The following is a 21,369-nucleotide window of genomic DNA, read 5'->3' as shown; positions in this document are numbered from 1 at the left end:
TTTCTTTATGAAAGTTTAACAAAGTGATCACTTATTAAGAACCCAGTACAGCATACATTTACGCCAACCATTTAACCTCCCCCAAGTGTCCAAACACATTCAATCAGCTGAAGTCTTTCAACAGGAACAACTAATAACCAATAATGTTATTCATATTTTTCACTGTACATATTTGTATATACTGTACACTGATCTATGTATAGCTCTGAGGCAAAATGACATGTAGGTATAGCATGTAACTGAACATTCAGCTTCAGCTGTTTTTCCTTCCAGATGTAAAAGAATTTGCATGTTGCCATTATAAAACATAATTTGCTTATTTATAGCTTGTATGACACCTTGTGGGCAAAGAGCCATCCTTTGTGTAAGCGAATGAAACCGCCATTGATTATGTAATATGTAAATATGTAATATATTCTAACCTTCAGTATAACTCATTTATCTTACAAAAGGGGGAATTCTGTTTAACACCAGCACCACAGACAAATTAATAGAAGTTAATTTAGGAAATTATCTTTATTAGAACTAATATACATTTATAGACATTTAAAATCAATAGGAAAACAGTCATTCATGTTTGATTAACATTTGTGCAAAGAGCAATAAATTTGATTAAGGCACAGAGAGCAAACACTTCCTTTAAAAAAAAGAAACATTTTTTCAAGTCAGATTTGTGTTTATAGTTCATTACACTTTAAATAAGGCATCTCTATAGTTTTCATAACCATTTTAAATGTTATTACGTGTAGTAACATTTGTTCGCAACAACTGTTCAGTGTTATTATCAGAGGAAAAAAATGGCACAACGTAATTGTGTTACTGTGTTTTTGTCGATGGCAAACCATTGTGCTATCATATTTCAAATACCTGGAGCAACTGCACTTAAAACACCACAATCACTTTTTATGTGTTTCAGTGATAATTACTGTCTGCATAAGAAAATAATAAATGAATTTCTAAAGTATAGCATAATTTAAAAAATCTGTACAATAGAAACTCTTTACCCACAAACCAATAACCAAACGGAACAAAATAAAATAAAATAAATATTTTACCAATGGCAGGAAGACTGAAAAAAACACCCCTTTTCATCCCTTCATACAACGCTTGTGCTCCTAAAAATATACACACCATCATAAACGTCATTTCAAACTGTGCAAAGGAAAAGGACCCTTCAATACCAGATACTGTTTGTCATCAAATTGAGCTTTTTTTGCCATCTTAAGTACCTTCAGCTGTAGGACACAAAATTGGCTGGGAAGATCCCAACCTGCCCTCTTAGTTCTCCCTCCCACCAGTCGTACTGGGAATCAGTTTTGGTGATAACAGTGATGCGGTCTCCTGCAGCAAAGCTCAGATCTCCGGGCTGCTGGCCAGTGAACGGATGCACAGCTGTGACCACTAGAGCACCGCCTGATGCTTGATCTAGAACACAATCAGAGGAAAGGTCATCGTTAGGCTGAAAACACATTTTAGTTAATGTAGGACTTTGAAATTCTAATTCTACTAATCAGTGTAAAGGTAGTTTATTAAAGCAAGATAATATGCAAAATGATTCTGTAGTTCCTCATTATTAAAGACCAAATATTTAGTAAAACATATTCATGAACAAACAAGCAAATAAATACATAAATAAAAACACTAAATTAAAAGCTAAAATTAAAAAAGTTATTTTTTATTTTTTTTAGTTATTGCAGCATTTTTTAAATTGTAATTTTAATTACAAATCAGCATGAAGGCAATTTAAAGCATAATAATATACGATTCCCAAATGGTGTTCCTTATTATTAAAGACAATAAAATATTTAGTAAAATATATTACAGATTAACATAAAATTAGAAAATTAATAAATAAAATTAAAAACTAAATAAAATTAAAAAAAAAAAAAAAGTTCTACTGTGGTATTTACATGTATACCAGTATGTGTTCTCACATTTGTATTATATATATACATTTTTGCATTTGTAATTCTACTGTGAAATTATTTTAAATTCATCCTGAATGGTATTTCAGCACTGCTTTGGAACAATATGTATTATGACAAGGGCTATATAAATAAATTGAGTTAAACTGTATGATGCATTTAATATGCTTTTCCTTATTTAATTTAATTTGCTAAATGATTAAATGTAATCTTGCACATGCTTAGAATGACATTATATTAACATGATCAAGAATAAATATGTATGATATTAAAAACTTAATATTAAATATGTGATATTAAAAACTGTATAAAATTGTAATAGCAAATGTTCAACACTAGAGAGCAGCATGTGTTCTCTTAAAACAGTTTAGCCCACTTCGGCTCAACGAATTGGCACTCTCTCTCTCTCTCTCTCTCTCTCTCTCTCTCTCTCTCTCACACACACACACACACACACACACACACACTTTAAACACCACAAAACTTTCCAGCTCTACATGGTGGTTGTGCAGCACAATATTAACATCTTTAGATAGGATCTGTCAGCCAGGGGCAAAACCCCTTTCTTTATCTGTCTATCAACATGTTAAGATATAAACAACTGTGCAATCATTTCTGCTGTCAGGTTAACAAACATGTAAACCTTCAATTACTGAAACTCCAGTGATTTAACACATCAAGCTGGAATAAATGAAAGATTTATAATCAGGGTTATTTATTCCTTTAGAGGTCTTTTGGAAAACAATACATTTTTAATCAAAACACTTTACTCTTGATGTCTTGTTAAACCTTGTGTCCAAAAGACAACCAGTGAAATTTTGATTAGTGACCTAGAAATCGGCATGAAACGAAAATTCACCCTATTTTATAAATGCATGTTATTGTGAACAATTAATCCGTGCATGTTTAATTTTTATCATTTATTTATCTCGTCATTTGTAATCAAAACTCAATCTTCCAGTGAAATGAAGGACTTCTCTCTGGTGACATATGCCGAACCTCTCCAATAGAGACAGAGCGCATTTAGTATAATCTGAAAACCACGCCCACCGGGCTGGGAAACAATCCAACCGTCTCCATTGACTTTGTATTGCGTGAGGCTGCCTCCTTGTCATTTCTGACTTATTACAAAAAACAGAACAATGCCTAAAAGCTGCTGTGTGACAAGGTGTACAGCTAACAAGCTAAAAAACCCAGAACTAAGTTTTTATAAGCTGTCGACCCGAAAAAACGAATGTTTAAAGGACACAAAAGTGGATACAGGCAGTGAGACAGATCGCAACGAGTCATATTACTATAAGAAATACACTGGAGAGGAACGTAATCGGCGACAACATATGCTAAACAAACAAACAAAAACAAACCATTCATTATTTTTAACCATGTCAAAGAATTATTTCACCTGTCGCCGAATACGTTCCCCTCCAATGTAGTTCTTATAGTAATATGACCCATTGCGCTCTGTCTCACTGCCTGTATCCACTTTTATGTCCTTAAACATTCGTTTTTTGGGGTCGACAGCTTATAAAAACTTAGTTCTGGGTTTTTAAGCTTGTTTGCTGTACATCATGTCACACAGCAGCTTTTAGACATTGTTCTATTTTTTGTTATAAGCCAGAAATGACAAGGAGGCAGCCTCACGCTATATAAAGTCAATGGGGACTGTGGGATTGTTTTCCCCCCTGGTGGGTGTGGTTTTCAGATTATGACGTGTGTCGCTCTGTCTCTATGCCTATCGTTCCCATAAACCCCGCCCCTTTCTTTACTCTAATACATTTGTGATGAGTAATGCAATTACTAGTTACATTTTGCATGGCACCAAACTTTTTCTGCAGAAGTTTATTTCTGCTACAAAGGAGTGATATCGCCATCTACAGGGCATTGAATGTACATCTTGTGCGTTTCGCCCCTTACCACCCAACCTTGTGAACAAGGCTACTTTACATGAATGCAACAAGTGTGGGTATCTGAGCATTGGAGTAATGGGTGTGCTGAAAGGTAGGGGCATAGAGAAAGGTCATTATCATTGGTCGCGAAAGCCGTCTGTCAGAGTGTGGGGTAGGGGTTAGTTTCAGTTGTAGCAATTCACCTTTCGGCACACCTTCTTTCGGCATGCCCATTACTCTGACCTGCAGCTACCCCTGTCTTGAATGCGAGCACATTAGCAAGTAGTTGTGAATCGCAGGTGTTTCATATATGAGATGAGGATGTCCTGTAGTGCCTCATTGGTGATGAGGCCAAAACCAGTCCAGTGCAAGTAGGCTTTGACTATTTAATTTTAACATTAACATTATTTAATTTATCCGTTATATTGAAGAGACTTTTTTGAAGGATATTGGTTTACTAATGACCTTTCTGTAAACTGAGAACTTGAGTGTTTGTAGAGGCTGCTGTGTCAACCTTGATATATTGCAATCTTCAGGTGTTTAGTTTTATACTGATTTTAGAAAATAAACACGTAAATGCTCTCCTAACAAATCAACTGTTTCCTGTTTTTCATTGGCATGTCTCTTAGGTGTTGAGGGCTAGTGCATCCTTGAGCCTACATTCAGTACGGGTAAAATACTTCAGTACTGTTAAAATCAGATTCTCTAAGACTTTTACTCAAGTTGTATTGGAACTGGTGACTTATAACTTGTAATGGAGTCATTTTCACTGTATGGTACTTAAACTCAAGCATGGTTTTCAGGTACTCTTTACACCTCTTGTCATAATTTTAATTGTTTAACATTTTTTAATTTACTAAAACTTCCTGGCTTATTTTTATGTTCAGAACAGATTTTGAATCCCATTTCCAATGTGGTTTTAGACTCTTTTTCATTTATGAGTCATTAAAAGCAGACTGGCATCCAACATGCATCAAGCACCACCGGAGGATGCAAATTGGAGTATGAACCCGAAGAATGGGGGAAATGGGTGGCGAGGGGTTTTCAGGAGTAAAGACATAAGAAAGAAGCGGGGAATTAGACAGAGGGAGAATGTGGTTTCACGCTGTTGGCACCTGCTCTGAAATCTCCTGACTCCAAATAAACCTCGGGCATTGCCAAAAGCTTCAGTCGAGCCGTTTTTCACACTAAACGCTTTTGACTTGTATCCTAAAAAAACTGCATCCATTCAACATAATGTTCATTCCCGCTACCACAAGTGCAAGACATGACAAGCCGGGCGCAAGACAGCAACACAATCCAGAGAGTTTCTTCAGATCTGGAAGGGCTGTGTATTTTGGCAGAGTGGTGACATTTGAGCTATGCGGTTTTCTACTTGCACACGCAATATCTGAAAAAGTGACAGCTCATGACAGGGAGGAATGCCTGCCATTTCTCCTCTTTGCAGATCTGCTATAAAAAGGTATACAGTGACAAAATCCAATTGATGTAACCATATATAATCACTGGCACCTGGTTATAGTGGAATGCAAAAGAGCTGATTAACAACTGAAAACCTGGATTCACTTTTCATTCCAAAGGAAAAGGGAAAGCGGGATTAATCAGAGAAACTAGTACAACAGCTGCTCATCGTGTCATCACACTCAACAAATCAAAACCTCATAAAACAGTTTCCCTTTATAGACAAAAGAGTCTTTAGAAATCAGGGTGGCTCTCTAACCACCTTTTCCTAAGGCCAGGGATCCATCTACATGACTGTATTATTTACAGCTTTAATGATCTTGAGGGTAAGGAGTGTTAATGAAACAGTGAGGAGTGAGAGTTTTCCAGGTCTCATTTTTCACAAATGATATCATGATAATTGGGGGGAGAAAAATGTCTGCCAGTAAAATAACAAGCACACCCAGGGACTTTTTTTTCTTTTCAGTTTGTAACAATACAGATAAGCATCTCTTTGACTCATCTTCGAAAGACTGTAGTCAGTTTTATCATATCATGATGAAGTCTTTCTAGTAACATCTATAAAAGTGGACAGAACACATATCAAATCAAAAGTCATTAAAAGTGTTTTCGCCGATATTAAATTTAGTGGGATAGATCACCCAAAATTTCTTTCTCAATATTACAAAAGTTCATTTCCAGGAAGTAGCTTGCACTCTAGCGCACCGCTATCAATGTGCGAGAGACTCCCGGAAGAGGTGGGATGTCTGAAACATATACATTTTTTTTTCTGTGGAACATGGTCCATACAATGATAGTCAATGGGGTTCAAAACAAAAAAAATGGACTCCAATGACTTTAATTGTATGGACAATTTTAAAAAATATATTTTGTGTTCCACAGAAGAATGAAATCATAACCATAAACTGTAAAACAAGATGGACAGCGCATGCCTTCCACTGTAGAAAAATAAAGCCAAAATATCCCAGTAATGGTTGTTGCCGATTACGTCACTTAGAGCCTGAGTCTGCGCAGTAGTGATCCATACTAGATGGCCCATACTTTATAGTTCATACTTCCACAGTTCTCGTAGACTCAAACTCCCGTTACAGCCCGGTTTTATAGCATCAAATAACTAACTAAAACCAAACTTATTGGGAAAATGAACACTTGAACATATGTCTGTGTGAACTACCTAAAGTGACAGAAACCATAAAAACAATATATATATATATATATATATGCCATTTGTACGCCATTTGTATGTTTATTCCACTGAAAAGTGTAAACACTGAGCCTCTGAAGCACTTTTAAAACATCCCAACCATCCAGACAACAGCAACACTGGCTCAACCAATGGAAGGAGTTTAGGGCAGGGATATCGGTTTGTTCGACCAATGGTAGAGAGCGGGAACATTTAGGAATCTATTCAAAAACAATCATTATTTTTGAATTTCATTTGGTGACAGTTCACTTTAACTGAAACAACTGATCCACAGAAAAACGCTTCTTACGCTTTGCATTGTTCTGTACGGTTTTGCTGTGGAAAAATAAAAGTTAACAAAATAAATGGGAGACATCTGTTGTCCTGATTTTGATGAAGTCATCCAGTGCCGTGCTTTGACATAAAACAGGCGTACCTGTCTACTTATCCTGAATTAAGCAATGACAACAGGCTGTTGAAAGACATGTCAAGTAGTTGGCTAACAGCATTTGTTCCCTGTACAATTCATCTGGCTCTCTTACACATTATCCTCCTCTGGCCAAAAGATTGCTGTTGGCTAATGGTTTGGTGTCTTATGAAGCTGACAAACTAAACCCAACTCATCATTTAGGTTGCCAGGTATTTGTTGATTTAGAAATGACTGTTATCAACCAGTAGAATATTAACATGTAATTTGACAAAATCCGGTAATTAAACATCACAACAGGGAATTGGACTCCTATTCCCACCTGAAGGAGATGCGAACAATGAAACCTTGTCTACAGCAGTCTCTAACTGTCTGGATCATGCTGAGGCACGTGCACATTTCAATCAATTACCTTCATTTACGCATCTGAATCAAACGAGTTAAAAATAACTGAACAAATGCACCATAATAGCATCTAAATTAATTAAAGAGTAAACACAGGAACTGAGGGATATCAGCTAATCATTCTCAGACTGATGAATGCGTGAGAGAAGTGGAGATAATACTAAAACGCACATATTAATTTAGTTATTTCAATCTAATTTTAGCAGTTTTCAATGAGTCGACTTGTGTGCACTTCAACAAGGAATTATTGTCTGAATTAATGTGCAAGTAATTAATTTATCACTCATTTATGTAATTAGAAGGAATGCAAATGTACAGCCAACTTTTTTTTAGTAGTAAAGGTGATATGTTTGACTGTTGGTATCCGTGCATTCAAGAACGGCTTTACTTGGGACAACAAACCCCATATCATTTATCTACGATCACAGAAGGTGTCTTTAGTTTATATTAGCCTTAGCATGCTTGAACGCCCTCTCTCATAACGTCATTTGCTCACATCGAATGAACTGCAGTTGCGCAAGTTAAGGACACCAGAAGCAAAACACAACTTCTCTAAGAGATGTGCAATGTTCTGAAGACACTCTTGTGAAGGACCATGAAGGACCTACAGTAAGAGGACCCCTGACACAGTAACAAACACATACCCAGTTTTCCCTCCAGCTTGCTATGCTCACAATGACAGAAACAGTAGTATACTTAAGTTCTAGCCCTCAATGAATCTGAATATTCAGTGCCACAACCAAAGATTTTATACTTTACCACATTATCGGCTCAAAATATCAAACATGTTTGATATCCTCTGACTGGATGAAATCAAATGCTTAAAAAGCTTATCCTGTGCTCATCCTACACTACATGATTTTCTGTGAAATTCGTCGACTCATACTGCCTAAAATCTTTCGGAAACTAGTGTCTGACTTGTACAGACTGCAAATTAGAGCAAAAGTCACATAGTGTATTCCAGCCTTTAGACTATGTTTGTATAAGATGGTTTTATTTGGCCTGATCAACTGAAAAGTGCCCCAAACCCCTCTAAAACCAGCCAACAAACCATGCTGACAAGGCTGGAAGACAAACTAAGACCACAAAACCAACTTATGCTAATTTAAGATGCTTTTTCAGAGGGGTTATGAGCAAGTTAAGATGTCGTTCCACACCCGTAAGATCTTCATTCATCTTCGGAACAAAAATTAAGATATTTTTGATGAAATCTGAGAGGTAATTACCAATCATTAAAATACTCAACGTGACTACAGTGGTTCAACCTTAATGTTACGAAGCCCTGTTTACACTAGTGCGTTTTCGTTTTAAAATGCATAACTTTTGCTACGGTTATGCCTGTTGTCTACACTATACCGACGTTTTCGAACCTTGAAAACTGAGACTTTTTGAAAATGCTACAGACCCCGTTTTAGTTTGAAAATGTCGGGGTTGCGTTTCAGTGTAAACGGACCAAAACGAAGACTTCTGAAAACGATAGCGTGGCTGCCCACTTTCACTCTGCGTACCCTTGACGACCATGTAAACAATAACATGGAGACTGAACTGCAATCTTTGCTGGATTTGTTGTCATTTTTAGCAGCCATTGTGCAGTTAAACTCAGCATTTTTTAATGCTGCAGCTACCTACATGTGCAAGAAGCAACTGTTTACACTTGTACGCGCATGCCCAGTGTGCATAAACGGTCATGTGACAAAGCATTTTCAATCATGTAGTGTAGATGGAAATCGTTTCTTAAATGTTGTGGAAATGCTGTTTTAAAACGAAAACGCACTAGAGTCGGCCTGAGTCGGCATCTTGACGTAGAACCTGGAAGCGCTGTACATTAACAGCTTAGCAGTAAGACGGGAGAGAAGATATTGTTCAATAAAGTTGTTATTTTTGTTTTGTTTTTGTGCACAAAAAGTATTTTCGTTGCTTGAATCACTTTAGGTTGAACCACTGTAGTTACATTGACTATTTTAACGATGTTTTTACTACTTCTCTGGACCTTGAATGACGGTAATTACGTTGCTTTCTATGGGAGATAAAAAAAACCTCTCAAATTTCATCAAAAATATCTTGTGTATGTGTGTTCCGAAGATGAACGAAGGTCTTACGGGTGTGGAAGGACATGACGGTGAGTAATTAATGACAGAAATTTCATTTTGGTTGAACTAACCCTTTACTGTGCGTTCACACCGCCGCCGGTGAGAGCGTCAAAGTGACAGGAAGTCATTCATTTTCAATGTGAGCCGGCAGCGAGCTCTGGCAAGAACGGCGCGGCGCGTATTGGATGGTGAGAGCGTCGAGGAGAGTTGAAGTCAGGTCAACTTTATGGGTATGAGGTATGACGCGGTTCAGCGGCAACCAATCGGAATGTAGAGGTCCTCGCTTGAGAGGATTCCGATTGGTTGCCACAACTTGTCATTTACTTTGACCCTCCCGCCGGCGGCAGTTTGAACACACAGTACAGCGTTGTTGGCAGGGCAGCCAAGGCGAATTTTGACACTCTCGCCGGCGGCGGTGTGAACGTACAGTTAACAGTTTAAAAAGACAAATTACTGGTGAGTTGCATATAGCCGTTTTCTTAAGACTGTAGCCTTTGCTTCCTTTCAGTTGTCCTTTATAACAGAACACACTATAATCTCCTTTGAGTGCTGTTGTTGGCCGTCCTGAACTTAAAATCACTGTATTATGTTGTTATTATAATGTGTTCATGATGAATCATTGCTGTCATTTATACATGTGTACTAAAGATTGGCATGAGTACTCATCTGTGGTTTAGTTGGGAATAAAATGTACTGTTAGCAATAAAGTTGCCTGGTGACCTAAGACAACATCTTCTCCAAGTATGTCCTATTTAAAGGACAGGGAGGCTGCCAAATGTTTTTGATGCTCGGGTCTGTATGTGACAAAATCCATCAGTCCTGAATCTATTCACAAACACACACATTATCTATTAGCAAGTGGTCTTTAAAATCTCTCCCCTCATGGATGGAAATGTCATCTCACTGTGGGAAAGAATGCGTTTGCTGTGTAGCTGACTTGTGACATGGCAAAGAGCACTGAGGCCCTCCTGAATAAAGGAAGATGGGAAAACAGCCAGTCTACAGTTCATGGCTTCTTTCGAAATCTTCCCAGCCAGTCGGAGTGGCTTTCCTCGAAATGGGGCAGGCGAAGCCACTCCATAGCGTGTTTTTTATCTAATCCCTATAATGCAACTTTAAACATGGGCCTTTAGGAACCCAATGAAAATAAATGAGAATGTTAGTGGAGTTGAATTGACGACAACACAAATCATCCTCCACAGACTAAGCTGATTAATGAAAGGATCTCACACAGCACTGGGTATTTTTTCTCGTGCATTTCTGCTATTTAATTAGCCGTTGCTAATCTAGCAGTTTTAATCCACTTTATAATTTATCAGTGTCAACTGAAATGTATGACCATACTGTCATCTTTATTCTCACAGGTATTTCTTGTTGTTTTAAAAAGTGTCTAATTAACTTCACCATTTACAGAAGGAATAATCCCTTTTGTTCAGATATTCTGCTTGATACTATGCTTGAGCACACAGGGTGGGCTACAAAACACACAGTAAAAACCTCTTCTGTAAGTTTATTACCTTAGTCACAGGTGTAAAGTGTTTTTTTTTTTTTTTATAATAAGCATAATTCCACTTAAGAAGGGAAAAACATACTCCTCATGGTTGTATTAGCTATGTGGGAAGCTTGTGTTAACAGAAATACACAAAACATTTTGTTCTTGACAGAAACTTTTGAATTATATTTTCTTAGGCACTTACATAGTCCTCAAAATAAAATATATTACAATTAATAAAATGAAATACTAAACAGCACTCACCTGAACTTTCGGTATCCCAGCTGTCTAAGCTCGGATAAAGAACTGGCTTCACAGATGCAGGAGCTGTAAAAATATAATTTTCTATAGTTATAGTTTTTAATCAACATAACCAAAAAAAGAGTCACTCAGAATCAGAGGCAAAGAGATAGCAACTTCTCTTCAATCTTACAACAGCCCAAGGAAATATAGGAAAAAAGTTTTTTAGACCTGTGCGAGTTCTGTACGAGTTCAGTCAGTCACCATTTTTCTACTCTGAAAGATGAAATGCGTGCGGATCTAAGAGGTCACTCGGGGTCTTACCCTGTGTCCTGGGTGTGTAAGAGGAGGCAGCTCTCTGTGTGGGAGGCCTTGGTCTAGATGGTGCTGAACTCATCTGTGAAAACAAAGACACCCGAATATACATCAACAGGCTTGTCTCTCACCCAGTGAACTTGATAAACAGAGACTGGCACTGAAGCCAATAGTTAATAATCAAATAGTTTAAGTCTTTGAAAGGACAATTAGACCACTTTTTTGTGAATTTGAATCAGTATATGTAAGATCAGTTTTCACCTTAAATATTATCTGGATTTAAGTAAACATGCAACTGAATATTCACTGTATTTAATTACACTGTATAGTGTAATGTTGTGCCATTCACATACAGACCTTTTGATTTAGCTTCATTCCAACTTATAAAACTAAATAACAACATTACAAACTCGTTACTATGACAAGGAATCCCTTGGGTTGTTTAGAACTGATTTCATGAGACCACTGTTTTTTTCCACATAACCCCAGTGACCAAAATATACCACTCGAAATATGAAGTGCCAAGTGGAAAGCCTATATTACTGTCATCTACAGTGTTTTATAGAAGTCTGATTTATAGTAGCCATCAAATGAAACTCACAATCACCATCTAATGTGTTGAAAGACTTTGTCAGCAGATTATACCTCTCATGTTTTATGTAGGTGTAATTTATTCATTTCTTCATTCCAAACTCACAAAACTACTGCATACTTGTAAAGTGTACCTTAATGTTTGCCACTAGAGGGGTTTCTGTGTGCACTGACTAAAATGAACAAAATGAAAATTTTTGTTCATTTGACTGGAAGGAAAAAAAAAAAAAAAAAACTTGAGTCAAAGTCAGAGTGGAAAAAAGAGTGACTTTAAATCCCATCAAGTAAGAGAGATTAAATGAACTTATCCCTTCAAATGAGTGATGTTGTCAGTCAAATTAATGTGATGTTTTAGCATGCAAAGAAAAATCACACGGGCAATTTAAACAGAGCTAAAGAATAACTGGATGGGTGAGGAATATTTATTTTGTTGCTAATCTGATGATACAAATGAGAAGTGTAAAAGACTATTTCAACAGTGTGCTATTCATTTTTTCCCCCAGTAAATCCCTTGCTATATTGCTGCACACTATGAATCTTAAAGAAAAAATGTTTGAATTCGATATGATGTCAACAATTCTTCTGAATTTGATAAGACGTGGAATTTGTGACTAAACTCTCCGCTCTCTTTCAGCTGTAAAGTCATTCTAGTGATTCATCTAGTCTGAGTGAATCAGTTTGTTTGGACACAGTTCATGTAAATGATAAAAATTAAATAATAACAAATGATTCACAACCAATTTGAGTCCCTGTCCTGCATTTAACATATTTAGTGACAGTGAAATATTTAGTTAAATGCTACTCCATCACTATATTTTTTTGTTGAAGTATTTTTGTTATAAATGTATCTGTTCAAATTTGATGCTATCACCCTGATTGTTCATACATTCAAAACTCTCACTGTCTTTATACAGCTCTGATTAAACCAAAAATCAACAGAAAGCTAAATATTTTACATAATTTTATATTTACATATATTATATATTTATTGTCACCTGTATGTTGTAGCTTGTAGTCTAGCTAACTACTTTTTCGAAAGAGTAGCAGCATTGTATTTAAAATTATGAGTAGCTTGTCGCTTAGCAAGCTTTAGTTTCAGCTTCAGCTTAAGTAGTGTAAAGAAAGTAACCTTGCTTGAAGCTTGCATGTGTTTGTTCTGCCAGTCGGTGGTGTATTTCTCTGTGTAGTCCTGCAAAATGGTGTACAAATCATATGCTTCAGGTGGGGGTTCCACATCTCCATTGAGAATAGCAGAAGCACGAATGTCTTGGCCATAGAACCTATTCGTAAGTAAAGTACACATAAGATATTGAAACTATAACACAAAGAAAAAACAAAGTAGGTCAACATGTGAGGTAACATCAGTGCCTGAGGGCTTTAATACAACATTTAAACTCCTTAACCTATGACATGTTCTTACTTTCGGTTGGTTTCTTTGCGTTCGATGAGGTAAGAACCGACAAGAGACACTCCAGCGTAGAGACCACGAGATTTGCAGTACGAGTAGACAGCCGCTGTACTGCGAAACGCCACATCTGCCTCCAAATTCCTGTCAAATATGCTTAGTCAGATTTGTATATATGCAAGGACTATACCCTACACAGCCAAGGCTCATAGTGGAATCGAATGGGAGAATGAAACTGCGCTGAGGTAATAATTACTGGGGTTTTTTGAGAGTACATGCAGACTCAGGTATAAGATCATGTCTTAATAGGGTCTTTTTTTTCCTTTTATACTTTGCTTTATTATGATTTTAAACTCACACTACTATTCAAAACTTTGGGGTCTAATGTGTCTTTGCTTTATAAAAGTATTAATGTCTTTTGAAACTTGAAAGAAATTATTCACCCCAAACATTTTAAACAGTAGTATGTCATAATTTAGTGCTTCATTACCACTTCTATCCTCTCTCTGACCCTTTGAATTAAACAAGCCCTTTCTTTCTCTTTTAGCATTTAAAGTGTAACTTTGCTGATTTGTAACCTTTGTACTGTTACAGTGTTGGTAGTATATGTAAATAAACAATGTTTACTTGTTCTCTGTGTTACCTGGACCAAGAAATTCACATTTATTTGTCAGCAAAAATACGCTTTTGACATGTCCAGGGCTTTTGTGAAAACTGCAGTTTCTTTATTTTTTCAACTCCATTTTGGCATAAAACACTGCGTTTGAAGTCATCCAGTTTGAAATGTTGACTACATACACCAAGGTTTTTCAGATTTTCCATCACAGCATTCTCTCCATATTTATGATTCTTTGTAGCCTTTAGCCGCTGCCTACAACACGCTGGATTCTTGAAAAAACTGAAAGTAACTCACTCCCGCTAAACGTTTACTCTTTACATTCTTGCACCCGAGAACAAGTCGACACTAAAAGTTATACCTAAAAGTTTGCTAAGAAGTATTTCCTACTAAAGCAAGGCGGTATTTGACTCTGGTAAGCATATCCATAACAGACTGTTGGGAGTGGTCTTGGATGGCAACATTCCCAGTGCATTTTGGGTGTTTTCCTACCTATTCCAAGTGGTGCTCGCTGCAGAGTCTAGTTACCTCCAGCTCCACTTCTCTGGACGTCATGGGTTGAGCTTAACCTAGTCCAACTCCACCTCTGTGGATCTAATGGGTGGAGCGATAGAGTTATGGGTAGGGTTAGGGTGTGATTGGACCTTCCAGCTCCACCCATTATGCCCAAATTACATCCAGAGAGGGGGAGCTGGACTTCACGCTCCACCCATGGCTCTGCAGTGAGCAGCCTCTCACCTATTTGGAAAAAGGGAAGACAACAGCCTTTTTTCTTTGTTTTCTCTAGTCAGGTAGCACCGATTGCATAGTTTTTTTTTTTTTTTTGCCAGCTGTGAAGTACCCCTTTAAGACTTCTGTATAAAATAGCAAAAGCACACTGTCGCAAAAAAAAAAAAAAATAGACAAAACTTCAGACACTTGTTTCTAATTCTAACATTAGGAAACATTGGAAGGATGTGCAGAGCGGTAGGTGCTACACAGTCAAAAACAGCAGATTCTGTGTGTACATTTGGACAGTCATATATTAATGCTACAATGTTTCGACATGGAAAAATGTCTGAAGGGCTAAACTAGCTTTCAAAAAACTAATCTTACAGACCAAAGAGACGCTTTCAGTTCTGATTTAAAACATTGTATTTCTTATGAGTTATGATATGACCCCTTTAAAATATTTATAAAATATCCATGTTTCACTGTCCACTAACTAAATAACTACGTTCTTAAAAGAGACCTTGATTTTGATGCAAACTTTGATTTTATTAAAAGAATGAGACATGACATTTATATAAAATATTTCCTAGTAGGTGGTAAGAAGGTTCTATTCCAAAAATAACTCATTTCAAAAGAGCACACAGACCCTGCAGTCATTGCTGCCAAACCAAATCCAAACCTGATCTAATCTAAGCCAAAAAAAAAAAAAAAAAAAAAAAATCAAACACATCCACATTAGGTGGAATCTTAAGCCCTAGTTTTCAAAGCTACTGTAGTGCAGCAGGCACCCATTCAGTACAATATTGCTTGCAGCTCTATTCTGGCGAGATCCATAAACAACAATTAAAGCAGTAAGAACAAAAAGGACTTTCCAAACAAGCATGAACACAGCAGAATCCATCAATAAAGGTAAAATCACTGATTCACCTTAGAACAATACAGCTGTCATTTAAACTAGCACTACTGAATGGCTCCTAATGTACAGTATGGATACCCTTTATTATCTATAATTCTCACAGTATTTTCCGCACAGGTTCATGCTTGTCAAATTAAGAATGACTGTGTTGCGGATGAAAGCTTAAGCTGGCAGCTCACAACTGTATACATTTTTTGTATAAACATGTCATCAGAGAAAATTAGTCCCTTGTGAAATGATAAAACTATAGATGGCTTTTATATTCTGTTGATTTTTTTTCAGCAAGAGCTTATACTTCATTGCTATCCATAAATGCACAAAAACAACACTTCAAAAACATTAGACAGCTAATTTATACCTTCAGAGAAATGCTGTCAAAGCCCTCCATCGCCTATGTAAACATTTTAAAAACTCTTGTTCTCAAAACAAATGAGCTTCAACACTCGATTTTTCAAATTAATAAAACACAGTGCAACTCACAAACGTTCAAGGCCTGCACAATCCTTTTCTCATTCCTGTCCACATTGCTTTGGCAGCACTTTCAGTAACATAAAAAAAATCATAACATCAATTGCCTAACATAAATCAAACCTTTCTTCCTTAAGCCCTAACCTTTGAATTTAATCAGAAGTCAGCCAAGTGACACAGATGCATCCAGATAAAAAAATAAAACACTTTAGTAATAAAAGTGTCATTTCAATTACGACACTGATACTTAACAGTGGACATTTGCTCAAAGAACCCAAGTTTCCAAACCTTCACTCTCCATTATTCCCTCTCTTCTGACCCCTGGCAACAGTATGGGGTACTACAGTTTAAAATCAACTCACATACCTGCCAAGAGGCCCAACAGCCACAGTGCAGTTTCCTCCAAGTGTAAGATTGCCTCCTTTACTAAAAGCATCCACAGCTCTCCTCTGATTCAAGATGATGACAAAATCTGAAGACTGGAAATGAAAAGAGAGGACAGGTGTCATGTTTTATGTGAAGCATTAGAGGGACGGTTTACCTAAAAATTACTTTTTTCCTTCTCACAAGAAGAATTTTACTTACACTGAAAGTAAATGGTGATCAGGGGATGTCAAAGAAAGTCTTAATTTAATTTATTTTTTTCAGATTTTTTAAATTTTTATTTAAACTTTAGACAATTTGAATTTTAAACTAAAAAATGAATATACAAATGATAAGTCAATATGAATTTTACTTGCACTGAAAGTGAATGGTGACCAGGGGATGTAATTTCAAAAAAAGTTTAAATTAAGTTAAATTACTTTTTTTTTTTTTTACTTTATACATTTTGAATTTTAAACAAAAAGAGAGAGAGAGAGAGAGAGAGAGAGAGAGAGAGGATAAGAATAAGTCAGGTATCAAACACCTTGTGCCTTTACCTAAATATAAATAAAAACTAAACGACAGTCATTGTATTCAAAGAATTGTAGTATTCTTAAAATCGTGCCACAGATGTGCTGCGGTATAAACAATATAGCAGAATCTCATACTGCCCAGCCCTGAAACACTCACATATTTCACCAGATACTCAGAACTGCCTATTCTAGTCTCACAACTGACATCACTCTTTTCATGATTTTCTCTCTCTCTATTTATAAAATCAGCTCAGGTTTCTTTAAGCACCAGGCCATGTGATGTTAGTTAGTAGGAAAGTGTGTCCTTCATGCACAATCTAGCTATACATCACTCTGACAAGCACTCCGCCAACTATTGTGCATCTGTCACCAGCAAAACATTAAAAAAGTAGTTCTATATTCAGCAATAATTTTTAAGCTTTTTAAATGCTGTTTGGCGTCGAAAGATTTGGACCGGTTTCAGACATACTCTGGTTTTAATGCCTAAAGATAAAATCGATATTTCCTGTACTCCCTTGCTACTTATCAGGTGTGTTGCTACATACTGAGAGACAGAGACCGCAGTGCTAACCACAGTGCCTGAAGGCTACTCGAGAAATTAATCAAGACTGTCAAGATGCACAGGAGCTTGGTACACAAATGACTCATCCGAGCTGCAATCCAAGGTCAGGAAAAAAAAAAACGCAACTTCTGCTTGATGCTGACAAATGACCTCGCTGGACACATTCACAGTGATTTCCTGTGCCAGAGATATGAGGAACCACTTTACACTTTGAAAAATGATGAAGCCAGCACTTGAGCTACAAATAGCTCCCAACAAAGTCTGACCTGTGGTTTAGGGAAAAGGTCGTAATGAGTAATTCATAATGGGTCATGCTTTTACGGAACACCTTGCAAGATACAGGGAAAACTTACTGTTGACGTGACTTCAATTCAAATCAAAAAGAAATCGAAATTATTTTAGGGAGCACCTGTTTATTATAGTAAATGATAGTGAAATACCCTCTTTACAGGTCATTTAATTATAAATCAAACCCAGGTGATATATTAGATGAAAGTAAAGTAATTTGCAAAACTGTTTTTCCAAGATTAAGTCCATAAAGTGTGGAGACAGTTGCTATGTTTTATTATTTATTTATTTGATTTGATTTTTTTGCTAACATTAAAGGATTAGTCCATTTTCAAATAAAATTTTCCTGATAATTAACTCACCCCCATGTCATCCAAGATGTCCATGTCCTTCTTTCTTCAGTTGAAAAGAAATTAAAGTTTTTGATGAAAACGTTCCAGGATTATTCTTCGCTTCCCCATTCTGCCTTCCGTATTCTTCAAAAAGCTTATGCTGTATGTCCTAGGCCTTCCCTATTCAACTTACGGAACGAACGCGGAGCCAGTTCCGTTTTTTCCGTAAGTAGAATACGGAAGGCGTAGGACATACAGCGTAAGTTTTTTGAAGAATACGGAAGGCGGAATGGCGAAGCACTTGCAAGGCGACCATTTGTGTTTATAAAGCATATACATTTGTATTTTTTTTTAAGAAAATGATCGATCGTTTCACTAGATAAGACCCTTATTCCTCGTCTGGTATCGTTTAAAGCCCTTTGAAGCTGCACTAAAACTAATTTTGACCTTCAACCGTTTAGAGTCTATTGAAGTCCACTATAAGGAGAATAATCCTGGAATGTTTTCATCAAAAACCTTAATTTCTTTTCGACTGAAGAAAGAAGGACATGGACATCTTGGATAACATGGGGGTGAGTAAATTATCAGGAAATTTTTATTTGAAAGTGGACCAATCCTTTAAGAATCACACAAAAATATCAATTAGTTTTCTTGTAACTTAAGAAGATTAATTGGTTAATTAAAACTAGCCTAGAAGATTATTCACGATTAAATATTCTAAATGATTGACAGCTCTAATAACATATATGTTTTATTAGGGAGATGATGGAAAGAAAAAGAAATACAAAACAAGACAGCCAAGTCAGACAGGGCAAATATTTTAATGTCTTGATGTTCTTGTCTATGCATGACTCAGACAATCTCGATGGAAAGAAAACATATTTTTTGCATGACATTGCATGTGAAGTAATTTACAAATTATACCCTGATGAAGAACCTATAGTGTCTGCATACGGAGCATAATCCATAGGCATTCAGCATAGTGTAGTCCAAGATGTTCATCTGATACATGAATAAACATGTTGCATAACTGTTCTTGAACACTTTACTGACTCTCTAACTGACTCTCTGATTCAGCACAAAATGTGTGAGAAACTTTTCATATCTACTACTAAGGTGCTTACCATGTTACCTATGGTTAAATGTCTTGTCAGATGGTTTTTATGATTATTCATTATCTAATGATGTTTAAAAAAATTAAGATGTTTAAAAAATCTTAAAAAATACCTTCTCACAGCTTTTTATTTTTTTTTATTTTGCCTGAATGAATAATCAAAACATTGGTTGTTCTTTTAAGCTGCGTTTCCACCGCAGGAACTTTCCTCAGGAACTAGGGACTTTGGGGTGGCACTCGTGTGTTTCGACCGCAGGAACCAGGGTCTAAATAAAGTTCAGTGTAAAAATTTTCCCCTTAGAAAGTACCTGCTCACGAAGTACTAGTTGTTTAAAGTTCAGGAACTTTCAAGGGTGGGACTTGGGCGCTGAACATGCTGATTTTGATTGGTTGACTCCACGCAGCATTGTATTTCAATCGCCATTTTTAAAAGTCTGTTGCAGTGCATGCAGTAAGAGTTGTTTGCAATTCGAATCAACAATGGAGTTTAAAAAATATGACCGATGGATCGACAACAAGGTTCAGGCTTTATTAAGCTTATATGCGGAGGACGAAATCCAGCTGGAACTGGAAAGTCGCACACAGCCCTACGTCACTGGACTTAATCTTCACGGCGATGGAAACGCAGACAGCAACAGGTCTGGGGAAAAAAGTTCCTGGGACAAATTGTTCTGGGTAATTTCGGTGGAAAAGCCAATAGGGTCTGGCTGCAGACTTAAGGGGCGAGTGGAGCTCCACTCTCAAACAGGAAATACGTCACATCCACTAGTGGAGCTAGCTACAGCTATGCCCACTGGGCATGCGTACATCAATATTGCATCATTTAATTACTGTATTTGCATTATTGTTAAGGGTAGGTTTAGGGTTGGGGTAGGTGTAGACGTTAGTAAAACAATCTGATAAGTAGTAATTTTATTAATTGTTATGCTGAGACAAAATTATTCAAGTGGAGGTGACGTATTTCCTGTTCGAAAGTGGAGCTCCACTCGCCCATGGTCTGCAGCCAGACCCTTCTTGGAAAAGCTTCTTTAGAGAGTCTGGTGTCAAATAAAAACTTACCTCCAAACCAATTTCAAATCCTCCACCAAGTCCAGCAATACCAATTGCTGAAGGAGCAGACCATCCTTCATAACAGAAAGCAGAAAACAATTATACAATTTAACATTAAAATGAAAAAAAAAAAAACATATAAAAAAAACTTCAGTTGTTTAGAAGCAGATTCAACATGATACCTGTCACTTTAACAAATAAACTTGACAAAATGGCCTTTCTTCAACTTTTTCTTCAAGATTAAAATATAGTGCCCAAACATGGGACTATTTGTCCATTTTAATAGCTATTACCAAAGTTTAAATAATGATTACTACAATACTCAAAAAATCTTCTGAACTCATATTGTCTGAATAATGTACAAATTAAATGAGTAAAAACAAGGAAACACTAGCACAGTGAAGTCAATAAAGCTCTAAATGACCTTAAGGAGTGTTTTGTTTATTCAGTTTAGAATGTTGCTAAGGCAGCTGCCAGACATAAATTATACCAAAACCCATTAAACCTCCCTATTTACTCAAATTAGTCTAATTTGTTGTAATAGTTATGCTTTAGACATGAAGATAAATGAAAAGGAATGAACTTCTGAACATACTGTACAGTATAAGTCACAAACCCGTATAATCACCTGATCTCACCAAGCAAATATTCGTGTAAATATATTTGACACTCAGAATAAATGTCAGAAAAGACGTAAAACCAACTTACTTCCATCAGCGAGTCTTGCGATCACTATCCCACTGCCACCCCTCGCAGTGATCATGAAACCTGCTTTGAAGACTGACAGGATGGCGAGTCCCTGAGCCTTGGCAATGACATGGGCTGGTGTCGGGTTGTGGAAAAGATAGAAATAAATGAATATGAGTTATTACAATTGGACTTGTGCAGGCAAAACTCTTCTGAATCTAAACACAAGGACTGAAATATAAAAAAACTAAATCAATCTGCAAATGCAAGATGAAACAGGTAGGCAGAGTTGATTGGTGCATTGTGTTT

The 21,369-nt window shown here is 36.7% G+C and overlaps 1 protein-coding gene across 1 annotated transcript in view; it reads right to left on the bottom strand.

Moving 5' to 3' along the window:
* Positions 1-497: 497 nt before the first annotated feature.
* The window catches only part of sh3yl1 (SH3 and SYLF domain containing 1), a 30,424-nt gene continuing 9,552 nt past the window's right edge, over positions 498-21,369 (bottom strand). The window contains exons 3-10 of the mRNA XM_051868058.1: positions 21,082-21,195; positions 20,383-20,447; positions 16,498-16,610; positions 13,436-13,564; positions 13,145-13,295; positions 11,434-11,506; positions 11,134-11,196; positions 498-1,425 (exon numbers count right to left, since the gene is read on the bottom strand). Of these exons, the coding sequence (XP_051724018.1) occupies positions 1,232-1,425; positions 11,134-11,196; positions 11,434-11,506; positions 13,145-13,295; positions 13,436-13,564; positions 16,498-16,610; positions 20,383-20,447; positions 21,082-21,195 (902 nt within the window). The 3' untranslated portion in view covers positions 498-1,231. The remainder of the gene's footprint in view (positions 1,426-11,133; positions 11,197-11,433; positions 11,507-13,144; positions 13,296-13,435; positions 13,565-16,497; positions 16,611-20,382; positions 20,448-21,081; positions 21,196-21,369) is intronic.

The sequence above is a fragment of the Ctenopharyngodon idella genome, chromosome 17, assembly GCF_019924925.1.
Source record: "Ctenopharyngodon idella isolate HZGC_01 chromosome 17, HZGC01, whole genome shotgun sequence".
Taxonomy (NCBI): Eukaryota; Metazoa; Chordata; class Actinopteri; order Cypriniformes; family Xenocyprididae; genus Ctenopharyngodon; species Ctenopharyngodon idella.
This window is presented reverse-complemented; position numbering and strand designations above follow the sequence as displayed.